General features: G+C 34.6%; 1 protein-coding gene across 3 annotated transcripts in view; it reads right to left on the bottom strand.

The window, feature by feature from the left end:
- Positions 1-25473, bottom strand: part of LOC145662801 (centrosomal protein of 162 kDa-like) — a 105612-nt gene that overhangs the window by 14425 nt on the left and 65714 nt on the right. For 2 of the 3 annotated variants that reach the window (XM_081728687.1, XM_081728689.1), the window contains 4 exons: positions 23669-23881; positions 19710-20040; positions 3703-3816; positions 2382-2518 (listed from right to left, as the gene is read on the bottom strand). In XM_081728687.1, coding sequence (XP_081584813.1) covers positions 2382-2518; positions 3703-3816; positions 19710-20040; positions 23669-23881 — 795 coding nt within the window. The remainder of the gene's footprint in view (positions 1-2381; positions 2519-3702; positions 3817-19709; positions 20041-23668; positions 23882-25473) is intronic. The other variant, XM_081728688.1, reaches the window with a different exon arrangement.

Below are 25473 nucleotides of genomic sequence, written 5' to 3'. Positions count from 1 at the left end.
AAGCTCGGTAATAGCGTCTGGAAACTTTGTAAAATGTGTTTTAGTGAAAGCTATGTCTTTCTTCAAGATATTCTTCTTAGGCAAACTGAGCAATCTTCATTGAAGACGCATCATCCTCACCAAACGCATCAATGATTCTTTTCTCAGCATAATAGAGACGAGCTGTAATCTATGTATCCTATGGGCTGTGATGGGAGCGAAAGTTCAGAGGCTAATTCATAAAAGGCATTGGTACACGACGGATCTTTCAGAAATATCTTGTTCATATTTAACACGAGATCAATATCCGGAAAATGAAAACGAAATTCCTCTGCAATTCTATGTAGCGCGTGTTCTACTAGATAGGAGACATGCATCATACTATTGAACAGAACCTTATGGGACTTTGCTGCGCTTTTCATGTATGCAGCTCCATCTGTGACAAAAAGAAAAACTCTATCATGTTTTACGCACTCTGGCCACAGAATAGTTAGTGATTTTGTAAAAATATATGCAAAGATGTATCAGTTACTCTTCCCAGAACTTTTGAAGCAATCAAATACGTTTGTGTGTCTTCTTCCCTTTCAAAGTTCCACTTACAACATTAGCAATGGAATGGCATTAGCAAAATATCGAATGTTTCATCAATTGAAATCCATATATTTTTGTCACGAACACTTTTTCGGGTATTGTCAATAGTTCTGTTGTATCAACATAAGTCTCTCACAGACGATTCACTTCGAACTTTTTGTTTTGTATATTTCTCGAGAAAGTTTCTAAAGGAACATCTGCGTTCATTAGGACTTCACAGATCTTTCGAAAAACTTAGTACGCGAAGCGGCATTCGTGAATGTTCCAAGAAGATTCTGAATCTTTCCAGCAGCTGATTTGCTTGTCCTTGCAGATTTGTCTTTTGCAGCGTTTTTATAGTGACAAAATAACGCTTTTATGAAGTGGGACAAAATTGCATTATGCCAAGCCTTTTACAGGAAGTGGCCCTTCCTTTCCTACAACCGTGCACGAATAAGAACATCAGCCTAATTGAGCAATAAACACCGAAAATACCACAACCTATTATCGCCAGCAATCCGGCACGAGAAAAAATTCAGAACTTTTGCCGCTAATATTAATGTATTGAGTCAAAGGAATGTAATATCCTAGCAAAAATGGCACACTGTAATCAACCAGAAAAAATTATGAATATAACAGACATAAATAGGTGCCAAATTTCAGAAAGTCTGAAATTAGAATTCATTTTTTTTAATATTACAACCTCTGACATAATAAAATTTACAGTAAATAAATAAGTACGAAATAAATAATAACAATAAACGAATTCGAACCAAAAGAATAGATGTTAGAAATAACAAAAGAAATCCATTACACTAAGTATATGTTGTATCTGGAGTAAGAATATACTGGTTTGTAGGAAAGATAAAAATTCAAAGACCTAGAAATCATTCCCAAAGTATACTTTCTATTCGGATTTCGCTCTAGCGGGAATTGAAGTTACAGGAATTTATAAGATGGGATCTTTGTCGCTGAATGTTTTGGGATGCGCTGCAGAAATACTAAATCAGAAAATAAACAACTTTCATACGTTTTTGAAAAATGAAAAGATGCACTCACATGTATTTATATATATAAATATAAAAATGAGTACATTTCAAAAACAAGCACTTATAGGTAAAATAAAACTACCTAAATTAGTCAAGACTCTCTAAACAGATTTTGGCAAAGAAAGTCGATAGTATGTTCATTAGTGATAATACAAGACTGTCAAATTTAAAAAGCTTCAGACATACCTTGAGATCTTACAGCTTATTTAAGACTGCAATCAAACTAATGCAAATTTCATTTATAAAATGTTTTATTATAAAGTTCACTGCAAAATGAAAGGGAAAAAATATAAAATACCCAATCTTTCAGGGTAACTATAATCTATCTTAAGATTCAAAAACAACTTTCTTCGGGATTAGTCCAAAAGTTTCTCTTAAAGCCTGCTCAATATCTGAAAATTTTCTTCATAGACGAGCATCAGTCAACTGATTAGGAAATAAGCAATACTTTAGCAATCAAAGTTGGGGAGGCAGTCTGATTTCTGCTGCACTTTTTCAGAGTTAAATAGCATGATTTGTAAACTAATTGCTGAGAAATATATCGGGAAGAAGAGTCCACACCAGTTATTTATACTTTTATTATGTTGTTAAAAAATCACGAAGTACAAAGTAATTACATTTTAAGTCTCTCTCTCTCTCTCTCTCTCTCTCTCTCTATGTATATATATATATATATATATATATAGATATATATATATATATATATATATATATATATATATATATATATATATATATATAATTCATTTTAATAATGAAGAAGTATCAACTGAAAACACTTACGTATTTTTTACTTTGTACTTTAAATTGTTCATATTGCCCTTCAATACTTGCAAGTCTATTTTTCAGATCAATATTTTCCTGAGACAGTCTGTCAACTTCCTCTTGAAGTTTGATGTTTAATCTATCTTCACCAGAGCCTGCAAAAAAAGATTTTTTTTTTTTTTCAGAAAATATCTCAATCAAATGCAGTGTAAGTTCCAGTTTGTTAAAGCTTATAAATATAATAGTATGAATGAATGAGTATGGTTTAATACGAAACTCAACCTCAACAGCGTGGCTATTTGTCTCCGACAGATACACTAGAAACATGCAAACACATATTATCAGTTAAAGAAGGCACTGTTACGGTTCAAAATATTGAAATAATTGTGTACTTTGATTCAATAGAAAATGGAAAAGGAGCGAAGATTGATTTGGATTTTACAATTTTCCAGTTCATTCTATATACGGTTAACACAAATGAAGCCCCACAAAGAATTGTAGAATGTGAAAAGGTAACATAAGGAGAGCTGCCTTGTCTCCTTTATTCCGAATTCCGTTTTTCTTGTGTTTAACAAGCCTTAAATATTGAGCCAATTACGACACTTTCTCATTTATGATTGAAGAGATACTTTTTTTTTCTTTCTTTCTTTCTTACATCATCATTTGAGTCAGAAATACTACCTTCCGTTCTTAGGTGAGACATACTAGTTCTTGCGGGTTGAGTTTTTTTTTTTTTTCAATCTGAACAACGAAAACCGGGACAAACAGGCTTCCGAAAGTCTTTTTCGGGACAGTTAATTTTTTCATTGAAAACCGGGACGTCTGCAACCCTATGAATGAACCTTAACATATTTCCTGTATACGTCTGATTTGATGAGTCACCCAACGCCATGGGGTATTGATGCAGATGGTAGAGTCCTGCGTGGTATGAAATATACTTATTTTTTCAAGTGTAAAGGGCTGGTCTGCAACATATGTTTTTTAACGAAATTGTTGTCACACTAAACATATCATACTATATTCGGGCCAATACAGTATTATGGTTTATATGTCATTCTGTAAAACGTGTAACAATTATATATATATATATAAACATTATAGGCAGAAATGATTCGCAATTTCCCCTGGAAAGTCTAATAGTTAGCGTCCCGTTTAGTAGACAGGATATGAAAATGCTAACTATAACTTAACGTGGAATTCAAACTACTGCGTTCAACATAATTGCTGCAAAATATACTTGGTCACGCATCCTAATTATCCGGTTATTGGGAGTTCATTTTGGGTATTCAACTATTATACAACTTTTTTTTTTTTAAAAAAAAGGGGGAAAAAGACTTACGTGCTACACTTTGGCTTGAAAATTTGGACGGATCGTACGTCTTATTGGGAATCCTCAATATATTTTCTACTTCTCCTGACGTTCCACGTGTATCTTCCATCTTGCTTATCTTCTCTGAAAAACAGAATTATACTGTTTAATGTAAAGTAAAATATCGTAACATCAAATTAATCATAATAAGAGATTTACAATGGTAAAGTACTTATCTTTTGTGTAAAGTATTCCAGTTTTAATTCCAGATCATATGGGCTTGAAGGCACTATCATGATCGAAGTTCAATCGGAATTGAATATAGGAATTCAGTATAAGACAGTCAAGACAAGTTTGATCATGAATATATAAACAGAAATGAAATTAAATTAAATCTTTAAGTCTAACATTTTGATAGATTAAAAAAGACGGACAAATGAAATTGAATGACAATGAAGTTGATAGAATGTAAGTAGAAGGAGACGGAAGAATTAAGAATTCGGGGCTACGACATTCTCAGCTACAAAGTTCGCATGGCCTCGTATCGAACCCTGATACTAGAAATGAGTCTTCTACTGTTTCTGCTCTCAGAGCTGATTGAAATTTGATTGAGAAAATACCATTTATATGCCACAAGTGAACTAAACAGCATATTTTCGATTTTCTGCAATCATATACTCGGCACTATACGACCCAAAATAATTATACACATTTAAAAGCAATAGCCAATGACATTCAAAAACTACATATTAAGGTGATAAGATCTAAGATACCCATTCCAGATTTCAGTTTTCGCATGTGTGGTTTCAGTGAAAATGTGATTAAGTACCTAAAGATCATAAAATTTCATGGTGAAAGATTCATTATTTAATGCAATAGCAAAAAGTGATGTTGTAAACTAAAATTAAATCATTTTCTACTTTGATACAAATGATACGATATGATGTTATTTACCAAACGTACACTGAGCATTTTCTCTCTAATTTTCATCTCGCATAATCAAACATCGAACTATGCGTTGGTGTGATTAAGATGTCACGAGAGACAGTTCATTTTCTAATATTTAAGAAATAACAACAATAATAATTCCCAACCAAAATACTTTTCCTCCCATCTACAAACTGTTGTAAAGATTCACAATGAAAATCTGACTCCGAATACGTAAGACCTCATTTATTGTATATGGAGAGATGGTTCTAGATAGTACCCTGAATTTTTATCACTATCCAACTATTATGGTAATAACTATGTTCGTAATATCAATCCATTTTTCACATCCAATACATAAACCCTTTCCGCTTGTTTTTGAGAATTCAAGAACTAAGCAGAGACAACGTGTATTGTTGACCAACTCAGCACAAATATGACCAATTTTTCTATATTCGGTGTCGAAAAGTTCTGATTTGTTATATACTAAACATCCGGGCTGCAGGCCAACCATACTTAAGACTGCATTTTCTTTAACTATTTGCCAACATACTAACCACTTTCTAATGGCAAAGTCGCATTACTTTATTTATCTTGCTCCTAAACATAACTTTACTCCGTTCACAGTGCTTCTTTCTTTCTTTTATATGCTATATATACATACCGACTGATCACCGATGACTACATCTCCCAACAGGGTATTAAATCTTATTGACACATGAATTTTGTGATGACGCAGGGCGCACTCCCGGTACTGTATACGTAGTCTGTCAGTAGTTCGTACATGATGGGTGACACAAAGGCTTACCAGTGTTTGAGACATCGTAGGGTCCCAAGGGGATGGTGTTTCGATCGCTCAAACGGCTGTACTAGTAAGGATTTCGTGCGCAGCCGCAGTAAAAGTGTACCAAGACTGGCGAGTAACGAATAATCGGTAAAACTGCAATCGACGTCGTACGATCCTTGAGGGTGAGCGTTGCAGTCATTTGACTGGTACGAACTCAAAGCCACATCACAGTGGAAGCGCTGCCTAACCAATACAACCTTAGCCAACTCGAAAATATTTCCTGTGATGAAACACTGTACACTTGCATGTATGGGATATTCCAACTGACGCCTCCGACATCACCTGACTAATGAACGCATGAGACTCTCTTGTATAACACAAGTACATACGTGAATTGGACGACAGAAGATTGTAAAAAAACGTCTGATGATACCAAGAGTCACGGTTTTTACTCCACTGCGTAGATGAGCATGAGTTTGTTTCCTGAAAAGCCACCGAAGAAATGAAAACCTCGTGCATATTGTCAATAGTGGAACAGAGTGTCGGTAAGTGTACGTATCGTGTGAGGTGTGTTTACAAGGCAAGGACTAGGTTCCCTAACGGTTGTAAATGACATGATCATCTTGGATTTCAGCTACATCACAATGATGCACTTTCTCCACCGTGGCGACGGTAACTTCAAACACGATAACTTATCTACCCATTGCGCACATCCTGTGAGGGAATGGTTGACGAAATACTACGCGGACTTCCAGTATATTCTATTGCACTCACTCCCCGGATTTCAACCCCATTGAAAATCAATGAGACATCACGGCACTGCATATCCAGTCTCTCGAAGCATTCCACCCTCATCTCGACTTAAGGGCAGCATTACACGCGACTTGGCTGGACTTACTAGCGGACAACTACTCATATCTCATCACACCTGTGCAACGTCGGACCGCTGCTGTACGCAAGAAGAAAAGACTAGGCCGTACAGAGCAAGTGATCATAATTCTGTGATTGGTGTGTGCATATACAAAAAACAGCAAAATTCAACTTACTGATTAATATGGCGCTGATTGTAATAGAGTAGCATTCTTAGTTTGCAACACTGCATGACAAAGTAATATTGTAAGATGTAGATTTGAAATGTATAATAACCTGGCAGAGTGCCGTTTGAAAATAATGTAGCTTTACGTTTGGTTGACAATACTGTTAACCATGTGGTATTACAGAGAGTATGCCAAACAATGTCTCCTGCAGATATTTGCATGGTACAAAATTTCAGGTTTTCTGTCTATTATTTTAAAAGTTATAAGGGCATATTAAGGTAAATGGTTCATCCTGTAAATATATATGATACATCCATTATATACAGGGTGGGTGAAAATTAATCTCTATTGAAAATTGTTTATATTTTTTAAAATATTGTATCGTCATCCGCAATAAAAAGTTCGCATATACTGTAACTTCCACATTTTCATTAATAACTCAGTTTTCTTACTATATTATCGCTTTTTTGTGCTTTCCTTAACAAAGCGGTGTAATAATGAATAATTATTTATTATTTTGGAGAAAAAATAAAGTAAAATAAGAAAATTATAAGCAAAAAACCTTTATTTTTATGAAACCTTACTCTGTCAAATAATTAAGCGAAGAACATCCCGAGGGAAATTACAGGGAAAATGACTCGACACAGTGTACAGGTGTTAGGAACACTCACTAACATGTGAAGCTATTGAACAGAAACATGAACTGAGCAGTCAACTACGTATTTTTGCCTTGAATATGCAATTCACACTTCATGCACAGTTCTAATATGCAAAATCAGTCAATATCTTTAGTTGAAATTACGGATAGGGTAACTGTCCCAATAATTGACAGTGTACCAGTAATTGACACTGTCGTCTTTTTTCCGACGCAACAAGACTGCGGGACTAGGTACAAGCAAATGCTGCTACCTTTTCTTCCTTTGCAGTGTTGTTAATCCCACACCACTGTTAATATTTGCTTCTAAGTAGTAGTTCTCCAAAGAAAACAGAAAATCGATGGACAGTGCAAAATAGTACTATAATAGCTATATTAGCGAAAGAAATAAACATGTTTATCCAGGTGGAAACTTATAAATCAGCTTGATAAGTTGGTAGAAAATTATATGGTTCATTAGAATAAGATATTAGGAGATGTCAATTACTGGGTCACAAGGTGTCAATTACTGGTGAATCTCACAAATCTTGGTGTCAATTACTGGTACAATGATCAACGTTTCGTATACATATTGTAAAAAATAATAATTATTAGTCTATTATTTTTATGATGGTCTATATAGATGAAGGAAGGATGCCTTCGTACCTCTACGAGAGATCAGTAAGCCAGGCTCATTTAAAGGGTGAAGAAACTTGCAATTTGTCAAACACCGTTCTTATACTGTCAATTATTGGGACAGTTACCCTATAGGGAGGAAATGACTATTTAAAACTTCAAGTGTGAACCTGCGCTTGAAGCGATATATTAGCAATATTACAACGTATTCTTTCAAAAGTTGTCTCGGTGATCAAGCGTGTTTAGTAGTGCTCATGAAATTGTAGCATCGGAGGGCGTCAGTTCGACTCTGCCTCCCGGATGTTTTTATTTATTTTTTTTTTCAATATATAAAAACATTTCTTTAAATATAAAGTTCTGTTTCGAAGTGCTTGAAAAAAAACAAAATCAGATGAACTATCACGTTTCAAGCCCAGTTACATTTATTCATCCAGGAATAAAGACGCTAAAATAAGGAACGTTAACATTGCTATAATGGGAACAGATTTCTGATTTGAATACCAACCTTAAATCACATGTCCAAAATGAAAATTATTCACGTTCCTGATACCTATTGTAATATACAGGTGTATATTTAGAGAAAGAGAGAGTATGTGAGAGATAGAAAACAATATATGCTTGTATTTTTAATTACAACGCAAAAAGTTATTGTAATTCATAATCTGGATTTTTACAAAGCGATTTGAACGCTTGAAGCGACTTAATATTCATAAAGCTTCTTTTTCTTGAAGCTTTTGTAATTAATGTCGCAAATAGTACGATGCTTTGTAATATGTACCAAAGAAATAAATGCATGTTTTTAGCAGGATAGTACCGTCTACTTTTTGTTTCTATTGATGGTATAAAAATAATGTTGAATTGATTTTAACACCCCTTTCAGCTGTAAGGCTATATGAGACGTTTACCTAGCGTGAAATCCGAACCACATGAACTCACACAGGGAATCGAACCGGCTCTCTTACGTCAAAGGTGCGTGTGCTAACCGCTTAGCTACGAAGGAACTCGGTATGAAACTAGAATACCACACATTACTCCATATTACTTCACCGAAAGATTTATGTTTTATGATCAGTAAAAATAGTATTTCTGGACACCGTAGCGAAAAGTGTATTTGCTTTTTCAAGCACTGTACGAAAACTACAAAGAATAAACACAGTAAAAACGAAACAAGGAAAAGGATTCAAAGTAAAGTGCTTTGCCTCTCTCGAATAAATCCCTCAATGTATTATAAGTACATATCTTGAGCATTTCCAGTAGAACTATTAAAACGCGCTGGCTTTATAACTTGTCTGTGTGGTCTAGTGGCTAGTATGTGCCTCTGTGGTGTACAGGGTCCCGAGTTCAATTCCCGGTGGGGGAACTTTTGGAATTTTAAATGTTCTCGATGTGTCTGTGTTCGTGTCCCTGTCATTCAAGGTTACTGGAAATAACTGTAAAATGTGTATAACCGAGTAGGAAATATACACGTGTTACTAACAAGGGGAAAGCAGACTTTGGTAAGTGAACTTCAGGGCCGCCTTTCGCGACGTAACTTAAAAAGAAAACAAGTGGAATTAGCGAGGCGTTTGAAATTACAATAATGATGATTGACGGTTCGGTTCCCAGTCCGATTTTCTTTCAATATAAGGATATTTGATTTTTTCTAAATATAACGTTATATTATGAACATTTGAACTGGTTATAAAAACAAAATCAGATAAACTGTCAGCCTTCAAATCTCTGTCACTTTTATTTACCATCTGTTTGTATACGAAGATGACGCTATGGAAATGCTAGCACTACCAAAGTTCAAATAGATTTCTAAGTTAATATCAAATTGAAACCACACGACAAAAATGAGAATACATGTTTCTGCTTTATATGTATAGTTCAATGATACCAAACACAACCCCCTATCCTCATCCCTTCGGCGGTAGGGGGTAACTTTAAAATTTTAAAGTGGGACCCCCATTTCTTATTGCACATTTGGATTCTCCAGAAAAAAGTGACTGATTTCACCCAGAATTGAAAACAATTCCTTCACGGGTGGCACTTTAATCGATACGGGAAAAGGAGGGGTACCAAATCGTTATGAAAATGTGGTTTGCCAGATCCGTGCTCTGTGTTCACACGGTTAGCATACTGAACTGCGGAGTCAGAGATACTGATTTCAATTCCTAGTAACCCTAAGGGAACACCAAATGACTACATAACAAGTAGTGACTATTTTCATGAATATATGCATAATATCCCTTAAAGTCTGATACCAACAAGTAAAGGATCCAAATGGATGAATCGAGTTGCGGGTTGCGAGTTCACTATTTTTACGACTCAACACTTTATTTGATTATTTCTATAACATAGCATAGGCCTTCCCTACTAACTTTGATCCCCTCCCTCTCTGTTTCTTATGGCGCTTAGCCGGTATAACTTTGCACATGCACATATTTTCACATCCTCTGTAAGACACACTATGTCTCATCCAGCAACTCGATTCATCCATTTGGACCCTTTACTTGTAAGATATTATTATTATTATTATTATTTTGAATGCCAATGAAAATGCATCTACGTCACTTTCACCGTTAAACAATGAAAATGAAAAAAACATAATAGCAGTGGACAAGACTCGATCGTGCGAATTTCTGTATTGTAAGCTCTCACTTATCCCCTGAGCCACGGAATAACACGTGGAAATCTTTCTTACGAAAGATATTAGTATTTTATAACAACACACTCTCTTTTATATAATTCCTATGCCCCTTGCTGTTATCGATGACATGAAAACAAAATGCTACACATTACCCCATATCATTTCACCAGTAGATTGCTGTTTTCTGATCAGTTAAAACAGTATTCCTAAGCGAAAAACTATTTCTTTTTCATGTATTCTACGAAAAACCTAAAGAGTAAACAAAAACGAGACGAGCAAAAGGATTCAATGTAAAGAGCTGTGCCCTTTTCGAACAAACCATTCAATGTATCAGTGCCTTGCAGTGTCATTGCAAACAATGTCCCACTGATGTAATGAATAACAACATGTAGTAAAGATCATGGGGTCTTCAGACTGAATTCAGCTTGTCATATGGTTTTGTTTTCTTCACCACAATAGAAGTTTTTCTTAATTATCCAGTCATGTGAGAAAAGCAAATTTTGCAGAAATATAACATTTTGTTTTGACACGCATATTAGCACGAAGAAATAGTTTTATTTTTTCCAATCCAAACCTGAAGAATGACCTAATGAATAGCGTTTATGGATCTTTCGATACGCACCATTCAGTTTGTTGTCGTCGGCAACGTTACGTTTTTCTTTTTCTTCTTTTTTTTTCTCTCGTTTGCGCTCATCACATTCTGTTCTTCAATGACTTCTAATGCTAAATTTAATCCGTTATTACTTCTTTCGTCGTGTTCAATTCCACCTGCAATGTTAGATTTAGGCATAGTTGACTATCCTCTAAATTGTATCGAAGTTTTGTCAAGTTTCAAGTGGACGTCAGCTTACCATTTTCTTCCAAGTACTAAATCTATTCAAATATTTATTTCAAACGGTTAATTTGATTTCCTGTGATGATCGGACAGACAATCACGACGTCACTTTTACATATTGATCGCCTTATTTGGAACTTGCCCCATTTTCCCCTCAAAAGTGGACTTCTGAGGACAACGGAAGATGGGCTCAGATATTTGAAAATACGGTGTTTATGTTCATCTGTACCTCTTATGATATGTGTGTTAATGAATGATAAAAATCCAACTGTACCAAATGCTAAATACTGTATATTTACAAGATAATTTCAAGTGCTTCATCCGTTTTGCTGTGAAGACAAGACACAACCTCGATGTTATCCTTCTTAAATATTGAGCAAAAATGATACAAATTGCCCCTCTTCTCTACTTAGTACCGAAATTTCTAAACACGGTCGGACACGTGCACACTCGTTTTAAATAAGGAATTTGTGTATCAAATTTCTATTTTTGGCATATATTTTTAACCCTCTCTCCTCTGTTAGGATACGCATTACAATAAAAATGGCGTGACAACAACCCAGTCCGAGGTAGGTGTTAATTATGTTAATAAAATTCATTTCAAACGGTTCAGCCATTTTTCGTTATAATAAACAACGTGTTTTTCATTTATATACTATGCAAATATAGATTAATAGTATTGTTACTGTCTTCTTATTTATTTATTTCAGATATTTATTGATATAAAAATGAGGTGTTACGTTCAATGTTTAACAATACCTAGCATTTTCCATGTTATCAACAGTGAAGTAGCGAATTTTGTGTCTAATATTTATATTATATTCAATTTAATGTGTCACGCTAGTAGCAAATGAAGCATGAATGCGAAAACATTGTTCAGTTTCAGTTCTCAAGAGATTTTCTTTAATGTCTTTCTATTATTTTGTCAGTAGCTTACAAAACACTGGCATCAGACTTTTGCATATATATTCTTTAACATTTTTCCCATATACTTTGCTCAAAGTTTAACCTGAATCATAACGGGAATCGAACAGAGACTACAAGAACCAAAAACACACGAGGTAGCCACCAGACCAGCAGAAAGCACAAGTTCTATTAACAGTATCATACAAATTTTCCGTGTGTATGACGACGTTTCGTCGACTCCAGGTCTGTTCTGGTCATATCGGGACACAAATGTGACTGCTTCCAGATCACGGAGTTCTTAACCAGTTTCATCACTGCTTCGAAATACCAGCATAATAATAGGGTCTGTTCCAACCCGAACGGATAAGAACTGACTGTGCGGTCAGATACTTTTTTCTAAAAATGGAGTTCGATTCTCGGCGGGAGCGCATGAATTTGGATCACACGTTCAGCTGTAACTCTGTCTCATATAGCCTCGGTGCTGAATAAGACGCTAAAATCAAGTCAGCTACTACAACTAATAACAGACATTCTAGAAAGACCTCTGCAGACCATTTTCTTCATAATAAACTTTTTTCCGTACCAAACAGGACAAATATATATATGTATAATAACAAGCATTCTGTAAAACCTTCCGAAGTATTCAAACACCTAAACAAAAAAATAAATAAAATAAAATAAAATAAAAAAAGAACTTCCACTAAAAATAGGTTCTAGCAAGCAAAATAGGCTATTTTTGGCATTATTCAATTTGATCAGTTGCTACATTTACTAATGAAATGTTGAAGTTACATGTTCTCCCTGAAATATATGCAAAGGAAAACATCTTTTCAACAAAAATCCATTGTTAGATATGTTAATTTATATAAAAAATCGGAAAACAGCAGCTGGTTGAGTGAGTTACTCCTTGGATTTATCGCTAGTTTAGTCAGTTTGTAACCGCAATAATATAATCATGGGACGTCAAATTAGTGTTGCGTTCTTCAAAGTTTAAAGTTCTAAATATATTTCAGATTATATCGAGAATCAAATTCAAAATGTATATTCAAGAAACTTGTATTTCAGCATATAAGGGCAAATATTTTGCTAACTTCAAATACCCTGCATTTCATTGGAGTTTATTTTATTATAAAAGAACTGCTTAATTCTATTATAGAATTGTTCATAATATTTGTTATATTACCTTCGATATTTTCAAGTGTAAATATATTATTTTTTTATTTCTTTATATAACGAAATGTAATGATATAGCACATTTTGAACTATGATCTTTGTTTTGTTAAGAACTAAAGATGAGTATTTTATATCTAAACGAAAAAAAATAGTTATATTCAATTCCAGAAATAAAGATGATGGAAACCATTGTGATAACCATACACAAAACAACTGAAATTATTCTCCTTGATCATAGCTAATTAAGGACTACACTTAAAGAGAATTCAATTTATTTTTGAGTTGTAAACTTATTCATAGTTTTTATTAAGAGTAAAATCTAGAACAGTTTTACGCTTGTAAAATCTACTTTATCTTGTTCGCTTGGCAATAAATATATGAATAATTACTTGCAGAATATCGAACCACATCTTAAACTGTAACCGTATGTTTCTTTTTACTGGAGTCCTACCTGGTCAGTGAAAAATGAAAAATAAGTAAGACTAAGATACAAACGCTAATCTCGGGAATGGGAATTCTTCACAGATTCAATGAAGTACGGAATAAGATACACAAGTTATTTACTCTATAAATATATGGCAATAACCGTAAGGTTCATGCTGTGAAAGGAAGTTGTTTTTTCCTCTTTTTCTTTTTACTAAGTTTTCCGATATTTCTATAGTGTCTTGTGTGAACTGCAAAGAGAGAGATCGTGCATTTATCCATTTGGTTTGGGATTAAGCCTTTAAAATCTTTTACAACATTTAATTAAATCGCGAGATGATACAAAGGAACGTGTACCGATTTCATTCTCATAGTAAGGGGAAAAAGATACTAGGTCTATCCCATGGAAAAAAACGCATTTTTTTATGTGACAGGCAATGCGCGCCTTTGGCGTGGGAAAGCGGGGGTCATTCCCGATGTGAGCTCATGTGGTTCGGATTCCACGTTAATTAGTAGGCCTACGTCTCATATAGCCTCGCTGTTGAAAGTGTTACGTGAATATAGACTAGACCAAAATTAATTATTGGTGTCCATTTCAGGATCACTCAGTAGTATCTTATTAAGTGGAGGAGTGTTACCTGAATGTAGACCAGACCAAAATTTTTCAGTGTCTTATTAAACAATTTATTTTAAAATAGAGTCTTGAAAGTGTATTCACGGATACAACAAGAATACAAAATACTTTTAGAAACAAACATTTGCAGTAAAAGGAAAAACAGAAACTATTTGTATAACAAAAATGTATACCTTTGTCAAAATATTTATGACTTGGTCTAATCTATATTCACGTAACACGTCTCCACTAAAAACATACTACTGAGTGATCCTGAAATGGACACCAATAAAAAAAAATTGGTCTAGTCTATATTCACATAACAAAAGGGACAATAAACTCAAAATCAACTCAACACTACTTTTATACCACCAATAGCAGCAAGGGGCAGACGATACTATCCCGAAAAACATGCATTTACTTCTTTGACACATTGCAAAGCATCGGACGATTTGCAACATTAATTACAAAAGCTTGAAGAGAAAGAATCTTTATGGACAATAAGTTTCTTACATAGAATATTCAACTATATAGAGCCTACTAATTATATTTCTTATTTAATTTATGGGGCGTGATGATTCACTGGTAGAGCGCTTACCTTTGGTGCGTGCGATCTCTGGTTTTATTCCATCCAAGTAAGCTTGTGGTGGACAACATCATGTCCGTGAGTTTTCTCAAAGCATTTCCTTTTCTTCCCACTTTCTCATTCCACCAATTCTTATGTCATTATTCTTACTTTAATCATCTTCTCCCTTAGCCTAAAGTGGAAGGGTTCTAGAACGCTGGTCCGTATATCAATTGAGTCGTGATAATAATAAAAAAAAAAAAAAGCAATTAACCTGGTTACTAACCTGCCTTTACTCGCTATCACTCGCTCGACATTACTATATAAACTGTGTATTGAGATTTGATAAAGAAAAGAACCAAACTGGTTACTAACCCAAATTCACCTCTATGTGCGGACCAGCGTTCTAGAACCTTCCCGCCTAAAGGGTGTAACAGTGAGATGTTAAATATTTAATTTATTTTTCTTATTTAATTTACCTCTTCTACATAATATTTTATCTAATATAATAATAAAATATTATCAAGTACTCGCAAAGCTGGGAGCGAGCTCAGAATCTACCGTTATGTGCGGTAATCTTATTAAATATGTTTCACTACCAGATCAGTTGTTGAATGTTTCATAATGCTATACTAAATTCCATTAACACTGAAGCGAAATAAGTAAAATTATGAGATTGACAGTTTAAACTGTACAGTATTGCAAAGCTATATAGTGGTGTAAATATTTACTCCATTACGCAAACTCTGTTTTAAATACAACCATTATTATACACTTCATTTTCATAAACTTGTTCTTATAGCAACTATATCAATTTCCTAATTAAATTCAATTTATAGATAATTTTGTCTTACATATCAGCTGATATTCATGCTATAAACTATACAATAAGTTAACATTCGATGTAAATAAATAAGAAATGTATGATGTCACAGATTCTGGAATTGGAATTTAATTCAATTTTAAGCAGTATACATTTTCTACTAAATATATGATTGTTTAAATTGCTTTATAACAATCAAGATTATGATTTACACTAACTATTTTAATTAAAAATACAAGCATATATACAGTATTTTATCTCTCTCACGCACTCTCTCTCTACATATACCCTGTGTGTTGCAATAGGTATCAAAAACATGAACAATTTTCATTTTGGACGTAATTTTTATGGTTGGTATTCAGATCACAAGTCTGTTTTCATTATAACGGATGCGGTATTAACGTTAATAAGGATTGTTAACGTTCCTCATTTTAGTGTCTTCGTATATAGCCTAAATGATGAACATAGTGAATAAATGTGACTGAGCTCTGAGAAGTGATTGCTCATCTGGTCTTGTTTTTTTCAAGCACTTCAAAGTAGACATTTATATTTTAAGAAAAGATTTCACTATATCGACAAAAGAAAAAAATTCCGCACTCAGGCTCAAACTGCCACCCATCGATTCTAGAATTTCAACAGCATTGCTAAACCCGCTTGGTCACGGAGGGTCATTAACGCGTTGTAATATTATAAATTGAATCGCTCCATGCGCAGGTTTACACTTGGAGTTTTAAATAGCCATTTTCTGTCTTTTTCAGTAATTTTAACTGAAGATGTTGATTGATTTTCCATATTGGAACTTCGCGTGAAGTGTGAATTGTATGTTCATCTCAAAAATATATTATTTTCTGTTCCTTCAATTTTACGTATTTGTGAGAGCTCCTTTACACCTGTGCACTGTGTGGCGTAAATTTCCCTGTAATTTCCCTCGGGATATTCTTCGCGTAATTATTTGACAGACTAAGGTTTCATAAAAATAAAGGTTTTTTGCTTATAATTTTATTTTGCTTTATTTTTTCTCAAAAATCATAAATAATTATTCATTACTACACTGCTTTGTTAAAGAAAGCATAATAAGGAAACTGAGTTATTAATGAAAATGTGGAAGTTACAGTATATGCGAACTTTTTATTGCGGATAACGATACCAACTTTACAATGGTAGAATTTATTACATAATATCTCATTTATATCACGGTGGGTATCGGTGGAGGACAATGGCGCAACATCTAACCTTACGTGAATGGGCTCAGCTGGCAACATGGTATGGCAGAAATGGTGGCGAAGTGTGAAGGGACCTCGTGCTTCTGTTGATCTAAAGATTATAAATAATTGCCATTCGAAGTTAATGGATACAGGTTCTATAGCGGATATTAGGAGACGCGGTCGCCCTTCAACATTTAGAATGGAGGAATATGTGCCAGTGATTCAGGAAATGTTCACTCGAAGTCCTCAGAAATTACAAAGACAGGTATTTCGCGAAAATCGTTTAACCTAACACACAATCCGAACTGTTCTGAAGGAAGAGTAGACTTTTCATCGGTGGAAACCACATTACCCTTAGGAGTTAATTTTAGAATACTGTGATCATTGGTTGGAGTGTGGGAAGATGATGATGCTTGGTATGAGGACTGGTCCGATCTCTCCGGCAATACCCTGTGATTAAATGAAGCCGTATTTCATGTGGGGAGTTTGTTAACCGGTATAACTTATTTTATTGGGCAGGAGACGATCCGAGGCTGGTTGTTGAAAAAAGTCAACATTGCTCGAAGGTTATAGTGTGGTGCAGCATGGCATCCACGGAAGTAGTGGGTCCGTATATAATTCAGGACAATGAACGCAGAAGGGTGCCTTGTTATGCTTGAAGATTATGTTCACAATATTGTATTCACATGGAATAATTATATCAACCTAATCTATATGCGAGAAGGAATTCCGCTCATTCGCATGTCCTGTCCATGCGTGGCTCGACACCTATTTTGCAGGACGCTGAGTGAAGCGTTATGGTCTGACTGAATGGCCAGCAAGAAGTTCTCACCTACGTTCTGCGATTTCTTTTGGGAGTAAGCGAAAAAGAAAGTTTATCACACAAAACGAGAAATTCTTGATGAATTTAAGGGGTGAATTCGCCACGTTCTTGTCAACGCGCCACTGGAGTATCTCAGAAGTCTGTCGCAGATATCCTCAAACATTTACGAAAATTGGTGGATAATGGTAGTGCTTATGTGGAATTTTCGTAATGCATAGTAAATCTACCACTGTAAAGAACAAAGTGTTCTTCCTTTACTGAAAACTGATTAAGTATTTAAAAAGTTATACATAATGTTCAATAGGAAGTTAATTCCCGCCCATTCTGTAGACATGAATTAATGTGCGCAAAACCTTTAGTAAAGAAATTAGGTCTAAATTGCTACAGCGTTTCCATCACACTGTGCATATTTGCATTTAGGAAATAAATAAATAAATAAGTAAAAATAACAAAATAAAAAATTAACCGCTTTCCGGTACCATATAAGGAAAATCCTTTTAATATATTTTTATGCTTAAAAAGAAAGAAAGAAAGAAAAAAAACTTTCGGTATGTTGATGAACAATGATAACAAACCAATTCCCTTTAGTTCTAACCAACAGAACAAAGCATCTCTTCATGACAATTCTATTGTCACTGCACCAGGTGTAGCCAAGACGGACAGGCACCAGCCGACACTTACTAATAGAAATTTCTTTGGACTAAAACATTTTTATATGTACCCTCACATCCAAAATTATTGTCGCATGTCTATAAATATGTTGTTGTAGGAATATAATTTGATAACGAATTCACGCGGTATTTCTTATAATGTTAGTATGTGTATAATCGGCAGAGACATGTATGTCACAAATTTCATGTCAAAAGAGCAGTAAATAAGAAAAATAAAATAAAAATAAAACTTTCTTCTCCATTTAGCAACATTTTATTTTACTCATTCTAATTTTCGTATTTATAATTCTTTTCCTATGAAATTTACCATAAATATACATTTCTCGATTATACACACAGTATCAGTATTAAAAGTACCCTGCAAAACCATTATCAAATTATATTCTTACAAGAAGACAAATATAGATATGCGACAATCATTGTTACAGTGTACGTTGTTTATGAATATTCAGTGTTATTATTATTATTATTATTTTATGTAGTAAGTTAGTAACATTTTACATGCTTGAGAAACTATAATAATCATCGTCTCACGAAACTTAGTTCTTCGATAAGAAAATCAACGCTGCAGGAACAGAATATATTACATAGAGTATGGTTTCCATATGCTTTATATACGCAATTGCATTTGCTCACATTGAGTATTTAAACGAACTACTCAACCCTTCAGGAATTTCCCAGTTGGAAGAACAATGTTTCAGGCCACCCTTAGAAACCATCCTCTTAACTCTCAGTGTACATCTATAATTTGAATAAGCAACTAGTTGTTCTTTTCTATGAAACATTATTTACGCGCAGAAAAATTCATCCTAAAATTGGATTATAGTATAATGGGTATCCCACTGTGATGTACTGTTAATTCAGAAGTAAACAACAGCTCAAGGAATATTATGCATTGTAGGAATATTCTTGTATACAACAGCATTTTCGCCAAGAGACAATCCCTTGGAGCTGCTGGTCCCCTTTTAGAGTGGAGTATAGTGTGAAAAATAAAGACGTGAAATTTTATAACTGAATCTCGATAAAGATGGCATTTCATAGAAAGTCGTTATAGGTTTTATAGTGTTACATAGGTCACAACATCGAAATAATAAGTTTTATAGAAATTTTTACATCTTTTCTTAAACTAGAATTGCAAAGAAATCTTCGTTGTCCAGGTAATGTATTTTTTCCTTGGTATGATTGAAGGTGTTCCGTAGTCGTCTTATGTGCATGTATAAATTTTCATCATTCCGAACCACCGTAAGAAAAAAGTGGAAATTTAGCCACAATTATAGGTCGTCGTCCAGAGGCTCAAACCCAGCACCAATTCGAAATCAATCGGTAAGACTTTACTCTATCACTTACTTTTTGCTGAAGCACTGGCATCTTTCGATAGTTGCTTTTCTCTTTCTCTTTGAAGCTGTCTGTTAGTCTTCTTTAATTCATCCACTTCTCGCTTGAGGCGATGGATTTCCTTGTCCTTTGTCGTAAGATCTTCTTTCAAACCTCGAATTGAAGCCAATAGATTAGCATCCTCCTTTACCACAGGTACGGAAGCAGATTTCCTTGGTTGTTTCGGTACAGTTTCCACGTGTTTCGGGGACTCTTTCTCGATCACTTCCTTCCATGATTCTGCTTGACGTTTTAAAAGTGCAATTTTCTCCTCCAGCTCGGCTATGTGCGATTCATATTTTGCCTAAATTAAAATTAAACATACTTTAGCAATAAAAACTATCTCTAACTACTAAATGTATACTAAAGGATGGTTTCATGTAGCTTTTACTATTCATTTATTTGTTTCCTTCTACTTTAATTTCTAGTTAATTAAATAAATTTATTTACATCAAACTTTCAATATTACAATTCTACATATTTATGTGAATTTATTTTTTCATCGTGATTGACTGATTTTAGGTTGAATCTATACAAAATGTAAGGAACGAAACCTATGCCTTACTATTTATGCTATGTCGGAATTTGAATCCAATGCAGTTAGCGAGTTCGAGACAATTATCCAGTATCATCTCTTAGAGAGTAGATCCTTCTCCATGACACAATTTCGATTCCAACAGTAATGAATTAGTGTCATGGCATATATTCTCCTTTCTTCTAGTTTTGTTTTATTTATTTAAAAGTTGTCTTTGAAAGCACTTACAATTTAGCGTCATCAAACATATAAAATATCAAAACATCTTTTAGGTATTATATAAATGGAAATACATTGAGAAACTATACTTAGTTTCAATGTTTAAAAAAAAAAAAAAAAAAAAAAAAAAAAAAAAAAAAAAAAAATCGAGTAATAATAGAATCATATTTTCTTTAAACAATACTAGGAAAAATAAAATTACGATTTTAACTAATGGTGCAAAATATATATATATATATATATATAAGGATTTTCTTTTATAAACTATAAAAAAAAAAATGTTCTTTAGCGAAGAAAGAAGCATTTGTACAGCTACATATATTCAGATGATTACTTCCCGAGATGTAAAACATTTACTATGTCATTTTGAAGTTAGAAGTTGATCCGCAATATAGCTTAGTAATAGACTTTAGATTTGTGAAACCAAGTAGGTTTACAGATTTGTAGAAGGTGTTTGTTTCGCGATTAGTTTTTTAAATTACTAGAAATGTAATTTTCTTAAGTGTAAGCATATACCTTAAAAAAAAAAAAAAAAAACTTGCAGGCGTTCAGTTCCCAGGCTATTCTAGAATCTAGATAGTTAACACTCGTGATGCAAGTATACCTGCAAGAGATTCCTCAGAAAGAATTATCTCCATTAGACTACAGGAAAAATCAAGTTTTACTAAGAATTTCATTGTAAGTTCATACTGACGTAAAACGCTTCAAGAACAATTCAAGATAGAACAATAATACTTATCTTGTTTCTTCTTGTAAGATTTGCTATCCAATAATTCATTTATTGGCGTTATATCTTTAATCTTGAAAATTATTTAAGTATGATTGCGAAAATTGGACAATCGATGAGTAAGTGAAATTTGAAACTGGACTGCAGTTATTACTTCTTACTACGTTTGTTTATTTCGACTCCATCTGATCTGAAATACGTATTTTGTTGCGCACTAATAAAGAATAGATTGAAAATAAACTGAAATGGTATAGTTAATATTATTTTAGTATTAATACCGGTGTGTGAAACGCAGGAAGAATTTAGTTACAAGGTTGAGTCGTAAGTCTGGTACACACCATAACTGTATTTACTATAGCACAATAAAAGCAGGTTAATTTAAAGTATAGTCTCTCGTGTTGGACTATCCAATCACCTTCCTGTCAGTTTCTCGATTCCACGTCGATATTACGTCTTGTCCTTAGAGACAAGGAAGTCAATCACAACTGTTTAGACCTAGTGCCGGTTGGTGAAGTAACGTGATTTCAGAAAGTACGCCATAGACCAAATCAGATAGTAATCCAAAGGAATAAGGTCACTACTATATGCTGGGTGTGGCATAAATTCGACATAAGTTTCTGTTCCTTTTGTTGGGTTTTTTAGGGCGAGTGTGGTTTTGCGTTATCCTGTTGCAGTATGACGCGCTATTGGTTCACTAATAGACGATATTTTTGGTGTAGTGCAGCACGCATCCTCCCCAACTATTGAGAATGAAACTCAGGATCAATGGTACGATCACTAGGAACGAAAAAATGAAATGAAATCTTTACGTTTTACGTCCTACTATTATGCCGGCTAGACTAAAGGAGACTGTGATGATGAGAAATGAATGAAATGGTAGAATAAAGAAAGTGGGAGAACCATGAGAAACTCACACATATGGTGTTTGAACACCACAAAGTTCACTTGGTGCGAGCTGGCACCGAACCAAGGACCCCATGCACCAGAGGTGAATGCTCTAGCACTGAGCCACCGCGGCCTTACTCGCAACGAATTCGAAGAGAATTACCCCCTCGTAGTTCCATCACAAACAGCATGACTTTATGCTCGAAACGGTCCCGTTTGACGACCGGTTCTGAGAACTGGCCCTTACTCAACCACTGTTTTTGCACTTTGAATTTCGGAAAACACACTTTTGTCTCGTGTCAATCCGTTTTAGCAAACGCACACGCATTTCGCAGCACTCGGCACACTTCCACTCTCCTCTCGCCTGATCTGCGCCTGAGACATTTCAAGTTGGTTGACAATCGTTTTGTGCTGGTGGATTAATTTTCCTCAATGGCATGTCGTATGAGCTCGAAATTTGTTATTCTGGGGAGGGGGGGGGGACCTTGGCTGATCTTCGACAATTTACAGCCTTCATGAAATTTCTGGAACCAAAGAGCTGCTGTGTTATGGTTCATTGCATCTTTCACCTTCGCATGACAAATGTTTTTGGTTGCTGCTGCAGCGTTATGCCCAAGTTTGAACTCATGCAGTAACAATTCACGTATCAGACGTTGTTGAGCACTCATCGTGAATGCCACTACAAACTGACTGAAGAGATGCTGAAGAGAGGTGGAAATATTGCAAGACTTATGACTTATCCTTGTGCCTGATCATTTTTTCTACTTGTATCATGTGACACCTGAGTTTATCGATCGTGTCTTGTAGTGTCAAGAACAGTGAACTTAACCCTAGACAGTATATGTGAGGTCTATAAGACCCCAGCGAAGATTTACACAGACGGTGCATGTGCTCCATTAAAGTTAAGACGTTATGCGCTCGTGACTTCTCATTTTTCTCTGAATTGTTGCTGGTTACACTTACTGATTTATATCTATCAACGTTTAACCGCAGGACAATTATTTGAAGTCAGAAAATGAAATATTTTCCATAAATGGAACCTTTGATTTGTATATAAATAAACACAAACACACTAAATGTGAGTTGGCGAAACTGTTACGCGTATGTTGTATTTTTAATGTGAATATATTGTTTTGCTCAGCAAATAGTTTGTTTGTGTTTAATTAGAAAGCGAAGTATTCGTGCAAGCAAAGAGGACGATGTGCGGCGAATGTTGTTTTAGTCGCAAGGTGCTACTATTGTCCTAGAGGAAAGGATCGTAAGATCAACATGTTTGCAAAGTATGGTAAAAGCCTCTCTGTAAGGACAATTATTTGGGAGTCACAGAATACGGGATTTTAAGAGTAAAATGGTCTTGTTTTATGTATAGGTGTAAAAATAGGTAAAAAATATATGTTACAAATGATATAAATGTAAAAAATTTGAAGAAAATAAAATAGTTTAATTCAGAAACTTCTGAAAATTATAGAAGCAAGTAGGGGTCTTCCTGACCCCACATTTACTGTGTAGGGCTAAACTATAGATTTTAATATTGAAGTAAAAAATTACACTTGCTTCAAATTGTACCTTCATGGACTGAAACTGTTGTTCTATAGCCTCCACATTTTCCTGTGCAGACGTTTCTTTCGCCATTAATTCCTCTTCCAGTGACTGAATTCTCTTCTCTAGAAACTGCACATGGGAAGGACCAACTATACTAGAGTCACTATTTGCTGCGAGTATCAATGCAGATATTGAATCAGGATGGTTTCTTTTCAATATTCGTTCCATTTCCTTCACCTAAATTTGTAAAAATGTAAATCAATAACTAAAGTATGTAAGTCAGCAAAATACTGTATAGATGACTATTGTAAATTAACTTGCCGATTTCAAAGTTTAATAACTCGAAATTAACAAGAAAATGGCTACTTACCAATGAATCCTCCCTTGAAAAATCTTGATACTGGCAACATTGATCGAACTTGGGTACTTACCTTTGATGCATACTTTGGATCTGGCAATAGTGGCCTAACATAGACACCACGTTCTTTTTTATTCAGTTCATTCTTCTTTCACTCTGCTCTGTTCATCTTGGGATCTTTTTGTACGTTACTTTTATATAGTGGTATGTATTCCTGGTTTTACTCCTTTTCTTTTCCTTTCCATTTTAATCCTATTTACCTTGCCACTGAGGAAGGGACCAGCTGAGAGTTCCGAAACGTCAAAATCTTTAAATTTTTCACGGGAGGATTCATTGGTAAGTAGCCAATTTTTTTGGTAATTTTGAATATCCCCCCATGCGCCCATGTAATTATAATTTTAATAACTCGAGTTTGTTTATTCATTATGACACGCAACACATGTCAAATAAAATATATATATATATATATATATATATATAATATATATATATATATATATATATATATATATATTTTAATATATAGCGTAATGTTCCACGTCAAGAATGCTCAATATGAATGCCTTTTGTAACTTGGCACACATCAATTCCTCACACACACACAACAATTCCAACAGTTCAAAGTCAATAGATGCAACTGCTTCTTCAATGCGTACTCGAAGTTTAGGTAAACTCACAGGTATGGACGGCTCATACACTTGGTTTTTAAAATAACTGCCCCCCCTCCCCCCCAACACACACATACATGCAAAATAAACTCCCAGGACGATATCTGGCAACCGGGGAATCAAGGAAGCAGAACCTGACTTACGACTAGCTTGTCCTATCCATTATTTGGTAACTCCCTGTTGGGTTTCCTATTGACATCCCGTTGTCAATGAAACGGGCGGGGAAAGATGCCCCTTCCTGCTGGAAAAATACAATTTTTCATGTCCTCTCCCAGCTCGAGAAAAGTAATGTCTGCAGAATGTAAGAATACGAAATTCCGTTTTCAGTGTCCTCAAAAAAACACACGGCTATACACTTTTTAACGGGTGATAGTACAGAACACGTTCAACTTGGGAAAATCATGGATATATTCTTCATAACCATGGGGATTTTCCAAAGCCAAGACACTCGCATTTTGTTTGTTTACTTTCCCGAAAGATGGAAGATAGTCTCATCATCACTAAACACAACTGACTCAATGAAACAAACTCTTTTCATAAAACTTTCCAACACAGAACTCAAATCTCTTATCCTGTGCCTGCAACAACTGCAATCAGTGTGCGGTGAAATTTCAAACATTTTCGCAGAATCTTCCACACTGTTGACTGGTTCAAGTTCAACTCTTTGCTTGTACGAACCGTTGACTTTTGTTGGCTTCTTGTGAAAGTTTCACGCACACAATCAACTGTTTCCTCATCAACTCCTAGCCGGCCTGTTGATTTCCTCTTGTAGATACACCTACTTTCTTTAAATTGTCTGAGAA

Source organism: Thermobia domestica, chromosome 10 (assembly GCF_964235325.1).
Source record: "Thermobia domestica chromosome 10, izTheDome1.hap1.1, whole genome shotgun sequence".
NCBI classification, from domain to species: domain Eukaryota; kingdom Metazoa; phylum Arthropoda; class Insecta; order Zygentoma; family Lepismatidae; genus Thermobia; species Thermobia domestica.
This window is presented reverse-complemented; position numbering and strand designations above follow the sequence as displayed.